Genomic DNA, 16654 nt, shown 5'->3' on the forward strand with positions numbered 1-16654 from the left:
CAGTGTCACAGCTGTTTAACTCCAGTAATGCCGGCTAATTAAGTATGGTGTAGGGCAACCTGCTGGGACCCCCATGCTTTAGAGTTCACACTCCCAGAAGCTCAGGTCAGAGGGCTACAGGCTCTGGACATGAATGATTCATCCTGAAATTGACTTTGCTCTGCTCATCAGAGGCTCTTGTTGCTGGTAATAGTTGGCAAGACGAGAAGAACTGTTCCGTTCTATTTCTAGTCGTCCTAATCAGCAGGAATAAAGGAAGGCAGATACATAGAGGGATTATTCATGTGTAGGTAATAAGACAGACATCTTACTCTGCTTTGTGTCTACTGAGCTTTTTCACAAGGAGAAAAAACGAGAAAAAAACAGCCTGATCAACATTTGATGATAAAAGTTGGCTGGAACTTCAAAAACGAGAGATTCGACGAACGCTAATGTGAACTGGTGTTTGAACAAGATCAAGCTCGAAATATTATCAAAGATAATTATTTATTTAAAAGGAATAAGATAATACAAATGAAACCAAATCATTTTTGTCACATAAACGATTTCATGAGTCATTAACGGCAACAAGATTCCAGCTCTCTCACAGGAAACTCATTTGCCGTTTTACTCGCAGACATTACTCGTTATGAGTTTGATGACATGAATAGCTTTGACACAGGGCGCTTCCGAAAAGTGCTTTCTGTGGAGTAAATACTGTACAGTGCAATGCCAAGTAAACAATACATCACATCTGATCATTCATTGGTAAACATCTTTTATATCAAAGAACTTAAATGTTCAAAGTTTCATCAATACAGTACATTTATAGCAGACTTCACATAGACCCTGGGCAACCTCCCAGTCTCAGAGTATTTCACATTTAATTATCTCCCTTTGGAATTCCACCAATGCGTTCTGATTAGTGTTGCTTTTTCTGCAACCTTCAGTTCTGTTTCTCCGAGTGCAGCCTCACCCGCTCTTCTCACAGTTCAGCTGCCCTCTGCTCTCCTTCAGTTTGTCTTTCTGGCCCTCTGGAGTTTTCGAGTCTCCTCTCAAATCGCTTACCACGGCTCGGAGGGTTTTGAACCTGTCCAGCCGGGTGCTCTGAGCCGCCTGAAGCCTGACCTCTGAACCCTGAGATGCACTGAGGGAGCTGAGGGAGCGCACCGCCGCCAGGCCGCGCTCCTTCCCGGAGGGACGGCGCGGTGTGGTCATGGTGCCGAGCTCCCCCGGGTGCTCCATGTCCCTGATGACCTCACACAGGTAGCGGGCCAAGTCCTGGCTGGAGAAGGAGAGGGTTTTCTGGGAGCGGCGGAAGGTCAGAGGGGACGGCAGGGTTTCTGTTTCTGACGGGGGGATGGCCAGACGCAGGGCTATAGCTGCGTTGCCATTCCCATTAGACACCCCTTTCTTGTTGTTGTCCAGGGGAAGCTTGGTCTGCGGGTAGGAGATGATGCTTTGTGGGTAGCTGTACCGCAGGGACTGTGCCGGGCTGGGCTGGAGGGAGCGCTGCAGCTCCACCATGTTAAAGGCATTCTGAGAGACCAGCAGAGAGAAGCACGGATTGAAGGAAGGACAGAAGAAAGGAAAAAGAGACATTTATTTTCCCCTGTGTAATCTTTTTTTTTTTTTTTGGAATTTACGAGATAATGGAAAAACAACATTGCCACATGACACCAATCTGTGCTCAGAACAGTGTAACTAAGTTAATGCCTCTGTGTGCAAATGAACCTGCTCCTCAGTCTAAGACGAAGATCCACCATGTAGGAAGAGATGTTGGCATCAACAGCACCATTGATTAGGCAAGTAATTAATTATCTGATTGCAGAGTGGGTGAAAACTGCTATTACCAGCACTATTAAAACAAAGGCATTAACAGCTATTGGTGTCTACTTGCTTAATTTCAGCTAATTGACTCGCATTCCCAGATCTCCAGGGAGCTGATATTTGGTTTTCAATTCAGGGCACCAACAAACACCAGTCCCTAATACATGTCCCTGTTTGCTAGTTTAGCTTCTGTCCTCTCTGATTTGTATTCTTGCATCCTTTTAAAACAGCCCTGAAATATAGTATGATGACATTTAAAACACATCAAAATGGAAATGAGAACTTAAAGCAGTGCAGTGTGTGTGTTTAGTGCTGTGTTTACTCTCCCAGGCTGTCTAGTAAATACCAGCGTGCCTATGTGTTTACCTGGTCCTGCTCCCCTCCGCCCTCCTCGTCGTAGTTGAGCACATTTTCTCGGATGTCCTCCCACTCGCCGTGGTGCGCGGACACATGGTACACGCCCTCCTTCAGACCCTTGTGTCTCCTCCAGCAGGAGTAGAGGAACAGGCCCAGCATCAACACTGAGGGGTGCCAGAGAGCAGGTTAACGCAGCCGGAGCACACACAGGCATAATTAAAAGGGGATGCTGAGCAGAAAAACACATCTTTGGGTGTAAATGAAATAGACAACGTGAGCAGAAAGTGATGATACAAACACTGGCAATACTTGGCACTGGCATATGTGAATATTTTTCCATCAAATGTAAAATAACACCCTACATCCTTCTAAATAAATAGGTAATGCAGACTAAATGGATTTTCCATCACATTAATTCGCCCTGTAAGACCTATTAGCTGCACTGACTGTACAGTCAAGACATACTAATGGAACATACATTGAAGCAGAGGCACCACCTTTCCACCCACTCCCATTGATGTTGCATCTCTGTTTCCTGTCTTATCAAAGACTGCAGTTCCTTGGAAACCTATTAACTGAATTTGTACTCCTCCCAGCTTAAAACTCAAAGCCTCGGTGGCTGTGCTGAACGTGGAGAGGAATGCTGCAGAAGCCGTGCAGAAAAGGTCCTAAAGCACGCACATCAATCACAGCTATTGTGTGCTGAATTATACAACATGCTGGACTGACCTTTAAAGTCCATTAATCTCAACCAATATTTTTCTCCCATCTGCCATCCCTCTTTCTCTTCCTCCCCTCCGCGCTATCTGTTTTTTACTAGTTCACACTCTCTTTTTTTTTATCTCCCTCATTCCTTTATTTGTCTCTCTGTATCAGAGTTTCCCTCGGTCTTTCCTCTTCCCCACTCATTAAGTCTCTCACGGTTCCTGTTTTCCAGTCCCTCTCTGGCCTCCGTCTGGCCTCGGCTTTTATCTCTCACACTAGATGGGATCCATTTCAACTAGAATGGTTTATATGGTGCGTGCTAAGTATCAGTTTAATTGGAAATCTTCTGAGAAATGCAAGGTAATCACATTAGTCTGGATTTTTAAAGTAATTGCTTTGAAAGAGAAGAATGCACCAACGGCTCTTTGGGGTCACACTAACAGGCAGGTATTCATAAACAAAGACAGAAAAACAACTCCCTGAGAGCTAATCTCTGCTCAAAAAAAAAAGTTATCTCAATTAAAAATCATCATCTCTGTTTATTCACTGCCTGGAACATCACATCGGCTGCTACAGTCGATGTGAGATTGTAAGCTTCCCCTCCCTTACTCCTCAGCTGGCCATCCTCAGTATGGGGTGGAGGGTGAGCTGTATTGATCAGTTGACCCGGCTCCTTCACTGCTGGGTCAGAGCGCCCTCGCGGAAAACATCAGAATCTCGATGAGGCCCGGTGCCAACCAGACGCTGGCCCTCTGTCTCAGCCCCAGATTTACCTGCTCCAAGGTGCTGCCTGCAGACCTGCACTCTCCTCAACCCTAAACACCACCTGAGCTAATATTCTACACGCCTCTATGGGGAGGGAGTTCAATACACAGCACGTAGGGGCTTTCACATACACACAATTAGGCACAGGTAAACACACACCCACTCACACACACACACACACACACTAGTTGCCCCTGTGCCTGCAGACACTGCTGCCCACAGTTGTGCGTGCGTGTGTGTGTGTGCAGCAACATTCCAGTGAGATCAATATCACTCAGGGTGGAGAACAAACATCGCAGTCATTCATCAATCCATAATGCTTCTGCCTCACTGCCCTCTAACCGTTACTATGAGCAGAGTATTATGATGTTAGCCTGGACCGGACTGTGCATTATGAATGAGTGTCGAGTAAACAACTACAACAAAGCTTGATCAAAACACTTAACCCTTTCAGTGCAGCTCCAGTCTGAGGTTAATGAGGAGAAAAATGAGCTGCGAGGTACACAAAACATCAATGGGAGGATGAGGGTTGGGGGGAGAGAAAACTGAAGGAAATGAGCAGAAGGAAATGAGACAGATGAGAGATGAGGAAATAATTTATTTATAAATCTTTCAGGGGATGAAAAGTACAGGCACTTTACATGATCGCTTGGCATCCGGAGCCCATATGGGCAGCTAATTTCTTCCGTTCCTCCAACACCAGAATGTCAGATTTGATGCTGGACTATTGAGGCTTGGTCAGACCTGAGCTCATCTGGCTCTGTCGATAGCACACGCTCAGCTCACATTTTGGTTGGTCTGTGATGGCTTATGTAGAACTTAATAATGGATGATCATTTTAACTTTTAATGCACGCTGAGGCAGAAGAGGAGTCCCCTTTTAATTTAGCACCCAGCTAGCAGTCTCGCTCAGTGCAGCGAGCGAGTGTGAGAGTGTATTTATGGTAGTGGTTCCTGTGGTGATGAGGGTCATCATTAAACAACTACATACTGTATAACCAGCTGTTCATTAAACCACTGGATTAATCTTATTTCTATATTCAACACTGCTGATCATGAGGTGAAACTTTTTTTTTTCTTTTTGCTTTCAGCTTTGCAGAAGGAATTGTTTAGCTCATATTATTCACTTCTTTTTTCCAAGTGTGAAAATGTAATAACAGTCATCAAAGACAGCTCTTTCCAATTTGAATTACATTACCAAACAGACGGTGATTCTTGGTGAGGTGAAAAGTTTGAGCCTTGAATATAAATGCCTCACTGGCGACAGCGGGCAAGTCACTTCAAATGGACTGCACCTTTCTTTAGTTAGCATGCAAGCAACACATGAATTTTCATGAACAACGCCAAGGCTATACTTTATCATCTTTGAATTCATTATCAAATATTGAAGACCGCTTTATGTGTTTCACTCTCAAGTGTCAGAATAACTGATGTACCAATACTAGCCACATGCCCTGGAGGGAACGTTGAGTCAGTTATAGAGGCAGGGACAGTGTATTGAATCGCCCAAGCGTTTTATAAGCCTGTCTCTGACAGAAAGACTCATAAACAGCAATGTGGCCCTACAGAGGGTGGTGAGTGCAACAACATGCAAGCCACTCACACACACGGCGGTCCTTCTATCTTTGTGAGGACCAGAAAAAATTACATTTCCTTTCCTATAATGCCCAAAACTAACACAATTAGCTCGTCCCTGTGCTCAGCCTTAAAAACGAATTAAAGGGACGGTTCATCTTTTCTGCAGAGATATCAATGCATATACATTTAAAAAGGCCCTTCTGGCAGCAAATATTGAATCTTGCTCCTATTAGATCTTACCAGAGCTTATGACACAATCATCTGTGCAATTTTATCAGCCTGTTAACACAAGTGGGCCAGTGTCTTCAGTACTTAACTCAATAGAGTCCAGAGCTGAGACATGAGCTGATTAATCGATTAGTTCATCAAGAGAAAATTAATCAGCAACTACTTTGACAACTGATTAATTATTTCAGTCATTTAACAAGCAAACATTGGAGATGCACTGCTTCATATCAGTTTTTCAACATTGTAAATTACATATATTTATGTTTGGGATGATTGATCTGGAAAAAAACCCACAACAAACAAATACTTAAAGGATGTCACCTAAGGCTCTGGAACATTTTGACTGGCATTTTAAAGATTACTGCAATTGATTCATTGAGAGAATAAATGAAAGATTCATCATTAATAAAAAAAAAAGGTAGTTAGTTGCATCCTTAGTCACGCCTTACCATTAAAACACATTATTTCACTTACAATTGACATTTGTATTTGTTTGTGTTATTATCAATTTGTGGCGTTCCTCAGGGTTCAATGTTAGTGTCTCTGTTTTTTCAGTTTGTATATGCTTCCACTTGGACAGCGTAATGTAAAAAGATCTATTTGTTATATTTTTAAACAGATAAACAATTGTACCTGCCCCAGAAATCGAACAGCCCAGCTGGTCTTACTACTACTACTTACTCTACTTTTAGACCCCTAAATTGAATTACATTTGGTGCAAAGAAAAATAAAGTAGTTTAGACATTCTTTCTTTAACTAATAAATATATCCAAATTTATATTTTAAGTACTACACACCTGGAAGAGGTCAGCCATGAATTCACCTTCTTACCTAAAAAACACTATGTACTCAGACATCACTCAAAACTTCAGAATTCAGCAGCGATGTGCTCGACGGGCACAATGTTGAGAACACATAACCCCTTAGCTTATACTTATTGATTTTAAGATTCTACTCCTCACCTATAAAGCAGTCAGTCGTCGGGCTCTGGTATACATTTCTGAACTTATGACCTCTAATATGTCAGAAAGCAGCCTTAGATCATCCTGTAAGTCAAAGTCTTCAAAGGGAGGCTTTTTTAAGTGAAGGCCCTCAAACTCCCACACCCAAGGATTGCCGATTTGGCTTCAACTTTGACATATTTCATAAAAAAAATTCCTTTTAAACACCCTCGCACTTTAATTTGTCTGCACAATGATAACATATTGTGAACTGAACCTTATATTAATATAGCTACGTTACTCTGGTGTTTTTGTTTTCTTTTATTTATCACTGTTTATATTGTTTAATGCCAGCTTTTTTTGGATACGACACAATGTATAAAGCTCAAGTAAATAAATAAATTTGCTCTTTAATTTTCTTGATTTAATAAAGACATGGAAAATCAGATGTTTTCATACGCATACCTGTTACTCAGCCATACCCAGGCTTTACTTTTTATATTTTCACTGGTTAGAGCATTTGTTATTTATAATGTGCACTTGTCAATGTGTCAATCAAAGGCCACATTTACACCCCCTCCACTTCACTCTGTGTTGTGCGGACTGCCTGTTGTGCTATAGCTGGGAATGTGTTGTGAGACTGTGGTTAGTTTTGCATTTAGTCACAAACCATGTCATAAATAATAATTTCCTTTCTTTCCCCCAAATACCTCAACAAACATTAAACGTCTGACCAGACCTCAAAACCACATTACCACATATTTAATTTTGAAGACATAGTCCTCTGTGGCCAGCTAGTAGTGGGTGTTTTTTAATCATAGAATGTAAATAGCAAGCTGGTACATATTATCCTCCAGCTAGCCCGCATTTTAAAATACACAATGCACAAAATTGTTTCTTCAAATTGAAAGTTTTTAGAGGGGACAAAACATGTTGTTTGCTGTTGTGAATGTGAATGTTTTTGCATTTTGGCACAAAATGTTTTTGTAGATTACCCTGTTTGCTATTATTTCTTTATTGCATGCCGCTTGCTGCCAGATTTCTGAGCACAGGAATTCTGCCCCATGTAAGTCCATGTAATAACAATGAGACAGACCGTAACCTATATCTAACCCATAGCCTCGAGTTACCTAAGAATGACACTGATTAAAGTCAGAGACAATAAAAAGCTGTCCCTACTTTGGCAGTTTTTCCTGACGCAAGTGTTGCCTGATTACAGCTCCAAACAGTGCACACGGCACCGAAGTGCACGATATGGACACATTTAGGGGGGCCTGGGAAAGCAGAAATGTACAGAGAAATGTGGAAGAAAAGGCAAGAAAAAAAAAGACATCAAGGGAATAAAATGAGTGGATGGTGGGATATAAAATAAGTTGGACCGATAAAAAGTAAGGCTGAGAGGGAAATTGACTTCTGAAGTCAGAGCGTAACATTGGAAGAGACGGGGGACACAGAAGTGATGAGAAATATAGCAAAACACATAAAGAAACTCCCCCGATTCTCCGGGGACTTTTACAGCTTCCCCGTGAATCACAAATTAAGTCATACAATGTTTCCCTCCCTGCTTCTCATTCAGTTTTGTTTCATGTTTTCACCAACCTCCCATAGAGAAATCACATCCTGGTACAACTCAAGAGATCAATACAGCAACAAGATATGTGTATGTAGATTTTACAGAAGCAAACAGGGGTGAAAAACAAATAAAACAGTGGATGTTACAGATAAAAACCAAACGTAATTCAAGAATTATACCATGAAGATGAGAAAAAACAAAATACAGGATGAAAATCAATGTATTATAGATGAAAAAGAAAGAAAATGGCAGACATAAAAATATAGAATACATGAAAAAAAACATGAGAGGAGATGATGACATGAGTGTCGGGTCACCACAGGTAGAAGAGGACATAGTCGACATAGCTACCTAGAAAGGCCATGACACAGATGCTGATGGCGAACATAGAGCTGAGGCTGAGGCTGTTGCTGTCCTCGTGGAACATGGCAAGCGATACCTCGCAGTGGCGTCCCCGGTAGCCCTCGCTGCAGCGGCACGAGTAGCGGGACGGAGAGTGAGCCACACAGGTGCCGTGGCGGCACGGCCGGCTGGCGCACAGTGTGTAAACACACACTTTGCCCAAGGAGCTCTCTTTGGTCATGTGGCCAGGAGGACATCTGTGAAGAGAAGAGACAGTAGCGTAAAGCAAAGACAAGAGACACTTGAGAGGCTGTCAGATAAAAGGAGCACTGAATTCTACAGAGCTATGACACCTAAGCTGACAGTGTAAAAATAAATCTCTCAGGAATTACACCTCTTATATCAGATTCAAAGATATGCTCTTTGAAGGTTACAGAGTGTCGACTGTACCGTGAAAAACCAAACGAGAAAAGAAACTGAGAAGCTAAGATTGGCTTTGCAGTAGTAGTAGTCCCACGGTATATTTGTACAAAACATCCCCTGAATATCATTCACCCCTGCCCCCTGCTTCTCTCAGTGCTTTGTAACCCGAGGCTGTGCAGCAATCACAGAATATGGATATCCAACTGCAGTGAAAAGTCCCACACTGTTTCGAAGTCTTGAAATCACAGTCAGGAGACTCGGTGGTCCTGCAGAGTTTAAAGGGGCAGCCGAGACTGTGACAGCCGCTGCTGTTATACACTATTTTCTGAGCTCGACACACTATTAGACACACAGTGTAACAGCGCTGAACTCAGCCAAGCTGCCATCTGGTGGACACTTTGATGTGAAGTGTGCTGCAGGAATCTCTGATCTCATAGATGCACAATCTGCGAGTGAGTACTACATTATCTGTTTTGACTACTGTACATTTGATTTTTTTCTCTATGTGCATGTGGATTTATACATTGTCACTAATGATTTTAGTATGGTTGATAAAGGGTTTACAAGTGTTTTACAGATCATTTAAATGCCATTAGCAAGAATATCTTAAGTGTTGCCTGTTATAATTTCCAGTACATAAGCATAACATACTCATGATTTTCCACTTTCTAATAAAACATCAGCAAAAGTGAGTAACACATATGTAATAAGACATTAATAAGCGGATTAACCATTGAGCACATAGTTGTAAATGTTAATTAACTGTTAATATATGGATCTAAGTCTGATGTCATGATGGAGAAGCAGCCCAAAGGATTTTTTCACAATCTGGCAACGCAAAAGTTGTTCTTATTAATGTGTTGTAAGTGATCAAAAAGGCAGAGCATCAATAAATGATTTATTAAACATTAATAAAGTCATAAATTACAGCTTACAAACCCCTCATTAAACTTAACTGGAAAAAGGACTAACTATGAAATCATTTGTTGTTGTTAAAGTTACTTTTGGGTTGTTTTAGGTTACTGCTCTTCCTGTAAAGATTTTTAAGCAGAAACTGAAGTATTATTATCAGTATTATCATAATAGTCATTTATTAATCATGGTGACTTGGTTGTCTGTCTTTGGGATGAACCTAGAGTCATTCCGAGCTGTTTGCCTTGAAATATTGTATACTGGGACAAATTGGGTCTTTTTTAGTCATATGTTGCTTTGAAAACTGGTACATAAACATAACTGGTACACAAAAGCTGATTCCCAGACCCTGTTTATATCTAACAAATGATAATAAATAGCATTCAACCTAATGTGATCAGTTGTTAATACTGTGTATAAGTTACTTAACATTTAAAGTTTCTTTTCAAAAGGTTATAATCCTCTATCTATCTGCTGTAGTAAATCTATACTGTGCAAGTACGTGGGTCTTGGTGTTGTTCCTTAATACAATTTGCAGGCTGAGTGTTGCGTTACTAATTTTATTATAAGCACGGCTGTGGTATGCAGTCCTTGTCTCTGGGTGTGTGCGTGCAAATGTGTGCAGAACGTGCCTGCATACTGTAAGACCTCATTAACACGCTGGGTTATTTATTCTGTATTTATTTACAGCACCTGCACTCGTGATGTCTCCAGAGGTCCACGCAGACCAAGGGAGGGGAGCAGTGATGTTTCCTGCAGGCTTCTGAAGAGCAGCCGACTGAGACGCCCTGCGAAGTGACCACCTGAAGCCCCTCTGAGGGCTGCTCCTGACCCAGAGGGATGGAGCGCCCGTTAAACCTCACATCTCGCAAACAGCCTGGTGGAGGAAGAAAAAAAAAAACACGGAGTAAAAAAAAAAAAAAAAAGTTTACAATGTCAAAAGACACAAAGTCCTCGGGCAAAATCTTTTATGGACAAAAGACACAAAGTCCTCGGGCAAAATCTTTTATGGACATGCATTTACACCACGGCGGGGGTGTAAACTCAAACACACAGACACACATGCGCTGGCACACCTGCTGACCAACGCACGTGTGCCTTCTCACACATGCAAACACACAAACAGCCCGAGGCTAAGCTGTCAGCATGGACTTCTTTTTTTTTGGGGGAAGATATTTTCTCTGCTGGTAGTTTGCTCACTCTGTGGGAAGTATGAGGTCTAACACATCATTTAAATACAGATCAGTCCCACTGACTCACTTTCGCTCATCTGCTTGAAACTAAGGGATCAAACACCTTTGGGCCAGGTTATGAAATGCAGAAGCACCAGTGGGTGGTAAAAATAAGCGCTGAATTATTCATGTGTTCGCTAATTTGAACAGCTAAACACGTTAACTGTGATGTCCACTCCTCCGAGTATGTGCTTGCAAACCTGTTGATTCATTTACCTCATCAGGAGGTTTTTTCACTCAGTATTAATTCATCTGTTTACTCGTTTATCTTTAATTTACACTTATTCTGTCTCATCAAATCAAAACACATGAGCAGCCATCTACCGAGGAAGCTCCGGTTGTGTCCCGAGGGAAAAGAGTTCCCGAGCATCACTGCGGAGGGGTCAATGATGATCTCTTGACTTCGTCCAGGCGAGGCCGTGACTTCACGTCGTCCTCCACCTCCGTCCAGTCGCAGGGTGAACTCCCTGCCGTAGCGATCCAGCTCCACCTCATGCCACTCCCCATCATTGAGGTGATGGTAGGGCAGGGTCAGGTTGTAGTCTCCATCTCCGAGGTTGTAGAAAACAGCCAGCAGACCCTGAATGACCTGAGACACATAGTGGAGCTTTGCTGATTTGAAATGCAGGCAGTCACACAGACAAGAAAACCTAAGTAGCAAGAAATTATAAAGTTGTTTTTATGTGTTATGGATGGGCTCCAGATTTAAGGCATCAACATTTCTTCCCCTAGATATGGAAGACTTCTGCAAAACAAGCCGGTCTGTTTTGTCATCCGTCCTCACTAACACAAATAGTGTTAGTGAGGATTTCAAGGCTTGTAATGGCTGTGTGAATAAAAATGTAAAATGGGGTGACACAAATTCTAAACCGACAGACCTGGACTCCTGCCACATTGTGCTGTGTTGATGGGTAAAAACAGATCTTGAGCATAACAACATCATAAGAAGTAGGCCAGCTCCCGTGGTGAAAGAAAAGGCAGCAAAGGTTGGGCCAGACAAGAATTGTGATATTAAACTATACCAAGAACAGACTCTAAGTGGCGAACCTGCCAGAAAAAAATGGCATGAAAATTTCAGTGGTGAGAATTTATTCAGCAATATTGCAGCCATGATGCTCTGCAGAGCTGCCGTACACATCGCTGCATGGCAGAAGCCGGAGTGATCCCGAAGGGAAGGTATACAAGAAACAACAATTATCTTCAGCAGTTAAGGATGAGCGAACACAATGGACCCAACCAATGAGGGGCTCCCATAACTGCAGCTTGTACATGTCCAAAGCTTAATTGGAAACAGTGGGGCAAGATAATTCACATTCAGCCCGGCCTGCATTAACTATTGCTCCCTCAGCATGGGCATCTCGAATGCGTCTCCCCCACTGGACACACACACTCACGGTAAAAGCTGACTATGCTCTCCCCACTGCCTCATCCTGCCCTCAAGTCCACAACAAAAATGAGCAAAGGACAAAGGACTCAATCAATACTCAGGAAAAAAATCTGATTATATAAACTTTCTGCAGTGCCCCCAGAGATCTATGCAATCACCATTAAGCACAAAATGTTCAAGTGTGTTTCTCAAGTCTGAATAGAACGTTTCAAACTCAAATCACATTTAATAAAAAAAAAAGAGAAAAAAAAAGAAAAGGAGAAACTACGATTTTAGAGTTTTACTGTTCTTAAGGGTCACTGGTCTTTGAGAAAGCACTGCATGCCAGTCGCTCCCAAAAAACTCCCTCACAGACTGCATTAGATGAATGTTTTCTTTACAGAGACACCATACTCCTTGGAGAGCTGCATGTTGTTTATACCCGGCTAGCCCTCGGTAACCTTTGTGTGAAAGTGTGGTTATTTATTCAGTGTGCACTCTATCCCATATCTACCCTTAAGAAAAAAAGGGGAGAGAGACAGCCCTTTAAATTAGGGCTTGTTGTCGGCAAACACACCAGGCTTGAGCTCAAGTGTTTCTAAGAGCTTTGAGACAACCATGCTGAAAATGCTTCAGCGTGCTGCCACAGACAGACATCAGATGTTTTATACAGCTCACCAATTCAGCTCCAGAGAGGGCTTCACAGAGAGGGCTTCACAGCAAGCATACAGTAAAGGCTACAGCCTTTTCCTCTTCCTGTCACTGTGGGACTGCAACAAGGGAAGAGGACGACATTGTTTTTCCTCATGAAGTGTAAAGACCCAAAGAGGAACAAGAGATGAGGTCGATGCTTTAAACAATGCTGTCTAACAAATAACAAGCCCAAAGACAAGATGTTTTTAAAGACAGACCAGTGGTGTGGAATATACCATAACGGAGACAGGTTCACTGCAAACAGCTGACCTGAGAGTTAGCCGAAAGTGACAGTCCTAACAGAGCCATTTACTTCCAGGTGCTGTTTACACTCGGCCTGTCAGTCAATGAGACTGAAAGGCCTCGACAAAACGCTGGCTTCATATCCACTCAGCAATGTGTCAGGCAGGAGAGGAATGCTGTTATGGAGGTTTGGCAAAGTGAGGGAGACTTGCCTCCTGAAGAAAACGCTCAGTGTGAGCACCACTCCACGGTTGTGGCAAAGCGAGCAGCTTGCATGCAGACGTGACTTTGAGTTCACCACTCAGAGCAAAGCTGTGTCAAAACCCTCAGGTTTGGAGCACGGGATCTGACCTTCACTTGAGAGCACTCTGCCCTTGAATTACAGTGCATGCTGTTCCTTGCTTGCCACACTGAATTGTGCTTGAAACACAGAAATAACCTTGAATAAAAAGAGGCCTAATTTCTGAAATAGCAGCCTCTCAATAGCAGAATTCTTCAGACTCACTGAAAAGACCTTGTCGAGAACATACATATGTCAATCACCCAGCCCCCTCAGTATCCACCCATATGTCTCCAACCCTGATATTACTCACTCTCAGTCTGACAAGCATTTGCAGCAATCATTGTCCGCGCTTTAATTATCATCTAAAGGCCCACAGACGAAACAATCAGAGCTGTCAAGGTAGAGGGGAGAGACCAGCTGTGACTCACCTCTAAACGTAGGTATTCATTCTGCTCCTGGGAAAGCAGGCTGAGGATGACACCAGAGGCGGCACGTGTCCGAACCCCGACCTGGACCCTCGTCTGTCGCGCAGGCAGCGACCACAAGAGCTGGAACTGAACGTGGCTCCGGCCGTCAAAGGAGAACTCTGGAGCCACTTGTCAATCAAAAACACACAAGGCTTGTTCAATTAATTCAGCTGTCATGTGGGAAATGCGCGAGGATATCACAGCGAGGGCGTGCTGTTCTGCAAAAGCACTTTATGCAAGGCGAGGTTATCTTCCCACTGCAGCAAAGTGACGTTTTGGAACACGGTATTTCCCACATGTCCCATTTGGACTGTACACTTTGTGAGGCTTAAAATCCCAAACCCTACTGAGATCTCGCCGCTCTTTCCCTGAAAACCTCATGGTCGATTGAAAAGCAAATATATGTGCTTACCTTGATCACACTGCGGCCCCATAAAACCCGGTTCACACAGGCAGCTGAAGGAGCCCCACTCGCTGTGACAGCGACCCCTCTTGCCGCAGGAGGACGGTTGCTCCATGTTGGTACAGTGGTCATCAATAAGAGAGCAGCCTGGCACAGTGTTGGTGGATTCAGCTGGGGAACCAAGGTCATATAGCTGAATGGGAGAAGAAGAACAGAAGAAAAATGCAAATAGGAGAAAAACTCAGCGATGAGAGAAAAAAATGAAAGGGTGGATATCTGTCCTTGCAACGACAGTCGTTGAGTGAATAGCAGTGTGATTGAAGATAAGGACAGAAAAAAGTATCTTTTAATTGCTGATTGTTCAATGAAATCATCTTGATTTATCTAATTGATCATGCACAGGGAAATTTAAGAGTCACAGCAGCAGAAACGCAAAGAAGAAGAGATGAAAGCTAAAAAAACCTAGATTACCATACACATTATGAACACCTATGGCATATGATCATGAAACCAGGAAAAAAAGAAGTACTGAACACCATGCATAGATATAATGACAGTGTATTATAAACATAAATAATCTAAATAATGTCAATAGAAGCGTAGGTTGTAGTCAATAAAAACAAATTGTGTTCTGGAACTGGAATCGGCCGGTTGTTATGGTGTCTTTTGTCTGCAGTCAGCCGTGTTTGTAGCAGCATGACAATGAGGCTACTGCACTTGTAGCAACAAAGCAAAAGTGCCTTTCAGTGTGAGGATAATAGTGCAGAACGTTGCAACAGTTGAGTAGTGTCATTGACTCACAGCACAGTAGTTGTTTGTTGTATAGATATGATCTTGAGGATTTAATGCTCTACTCCTCGATATTCCAGATATTGTGATTTCCAGCCCACTACATGTATTAACAGCTATCGTTACTGCTTGCTTTTTATTTATTTAATTAAGATTTTACATTCAAAACTATGATCATCTTATAAAGTTTGTATTGTTATAGATTACACAAGCTAAATTTAGCACCACAACATCCATCCGCAGAACAATATTAATCTATAATTTATGCATCACTTGTAATAGTCGAATTGTGTGATACATAGTACCTTAATATTGAGTGATGCTGTTCTGCTGCTTAATGAGCATTCTTGCCTTTGAGACTCCAGTATAGTTTGTTGATATTACATGTGTATCTTTGCATAAAGGCACCCAGTGGAATTTCTGACTATTAGTGGCACTACAGAGCAATATTTCTATGAGAGGGTGTCTATTCAGTTCATCTGGGCATGCACACAAGGATGCACATGTACGAGAATGTGCACACAAAACCTATTCCTGCCAATGGTTTTACATGAATCCACCAATTCAGGTGGAGCAAGAAACAAAGCAAGGCACCAACAAACTGCAGTTAAGAAAGAGACTGCTGAAAAGAACACATGGATATGAATGTAAGTAGAATTTTCGTTTGGAAGAAAACTCCTCAAAGCACCTTTAAGCACTTTTGGATGCAGAGCTTGTGATTAAAGGATGGGTTCATCTGCATTCTTGTCCAGCGTTTTCAAACGGAAATTTGGCTGTATGAGGTAGTTATCCATAGCCAGCGTAATGCTTTCATTGCTTTACCTTGCTGTCAGACGGCCCTTTCTAAGTGGAAACTGAAGCTGTTAGATCGCCCTCTTCAAAGCCACCAGACTGCTTTGACAAAAATGGCATTTACCTCACAGAACACAGGAGTTGCTGGTCTGTCGCTGCCTTGATGGGTTAGTTGTGTTATTGTGTGACTTTAGTGAATCCGAACTAACGTGGCGCACACAGCAGTACATTGCTTAGCTTCCGTGCCATTTAGGGAGTTAGAGGCATATAGCTAAATTGGTGGATCTATAACACACAGTTCTCAAAAAGGCTGGGCTCACTCACAAAGTGGCAAATTAGATGGGCTGGGAGGGGGTAAAAATAGTAACATAATTATGCAGAAACCCATGTAAGGTCATGTGGGAAAACGTTTTCAGGTGGGCTCAGAAAAACAGAATTTTGACATATGTGCTTCAACCAGAACTTGAATGTTGGGATTTAAATACATAAGGAACATTACTGGGAAGCTACAGAATCATATAAAAACCTCACAAATAAATATAATATAAATTTAATAAAAAAGAAAAGAAAATGAACCTGCTCTCTAAAGAAGTATTTCACTGCTGAAAAGATGGTCTTTTCATAAAACTAGACCATCTATGCGATAGAAAGATGCAAATACTTCTGAAACTGGCACTATATGACCAGTGAAAACTGGTGGGTGACATAATAGGAGCTTGTCCGTTTTGATACAGGAAACAATATCAAACAATAT

General features: G+C 42.2%; 1 protein-coding gene across 1 annotated transcript in view; it reads right to left on the bottom strand.

Annotated features, from left to right (window-relative positions):
* Nucleotides 1-513: 513 nt before the first annotated feature.
* The window catches only part of LOC126408610 (neural-cadherin-like), a 101148-nt gene continuing 85007 nt past the window's right edge, over nucleotides 514-16654 (bottom strand). Inside the window, exons 27-33 of the mRNA XM_050074273.1 lie at nucleotides 14329-14512; nucleotides 13878-14044; nucleotides 11189-11453; nucleotides 10326-10509; nucleotides 8307-8554; nucleotides 2176-2330; nucleotides 514-1518 (exon numbers count right to left, since the gene is read on the bottom strand). Coding sequence (XP_049930230.1) covers nucleotides 952-1518; nucleotides 2176-2330; nucleotides 8307-8554; nucleotides 10326-10509; nucleotides 11189-11453; nucleotides 13878-14044; nucleotides 14329-14512 — 1770 coding nt within the window. The 3' untranslated portion in view covers nucleotides 514-951. The remainder of the gene's footprint in view (nucleotides 1519-2175; nucleotides 2331-8306; nucleotides 8555-10325; nucleotides 10510-11188; nucleotides 11454-13877; nucleotides 14045-14328; nucleotides 14513-16654) is intronic.

Source organism: Epinephelus moara, chromosome 20, assembly GCF_006386435.1.
Source record: "Epinephelus moara isolate mb chromosome 20, YSFRI_EMoa_1.0, whole genome shotgun sequence".
Lineage (NCBI taxonomy): Eukaryota > Metazoa > Chordata > Actinopteri > Perciformes > Serranidae > Epinephelus > Epinephelus moara.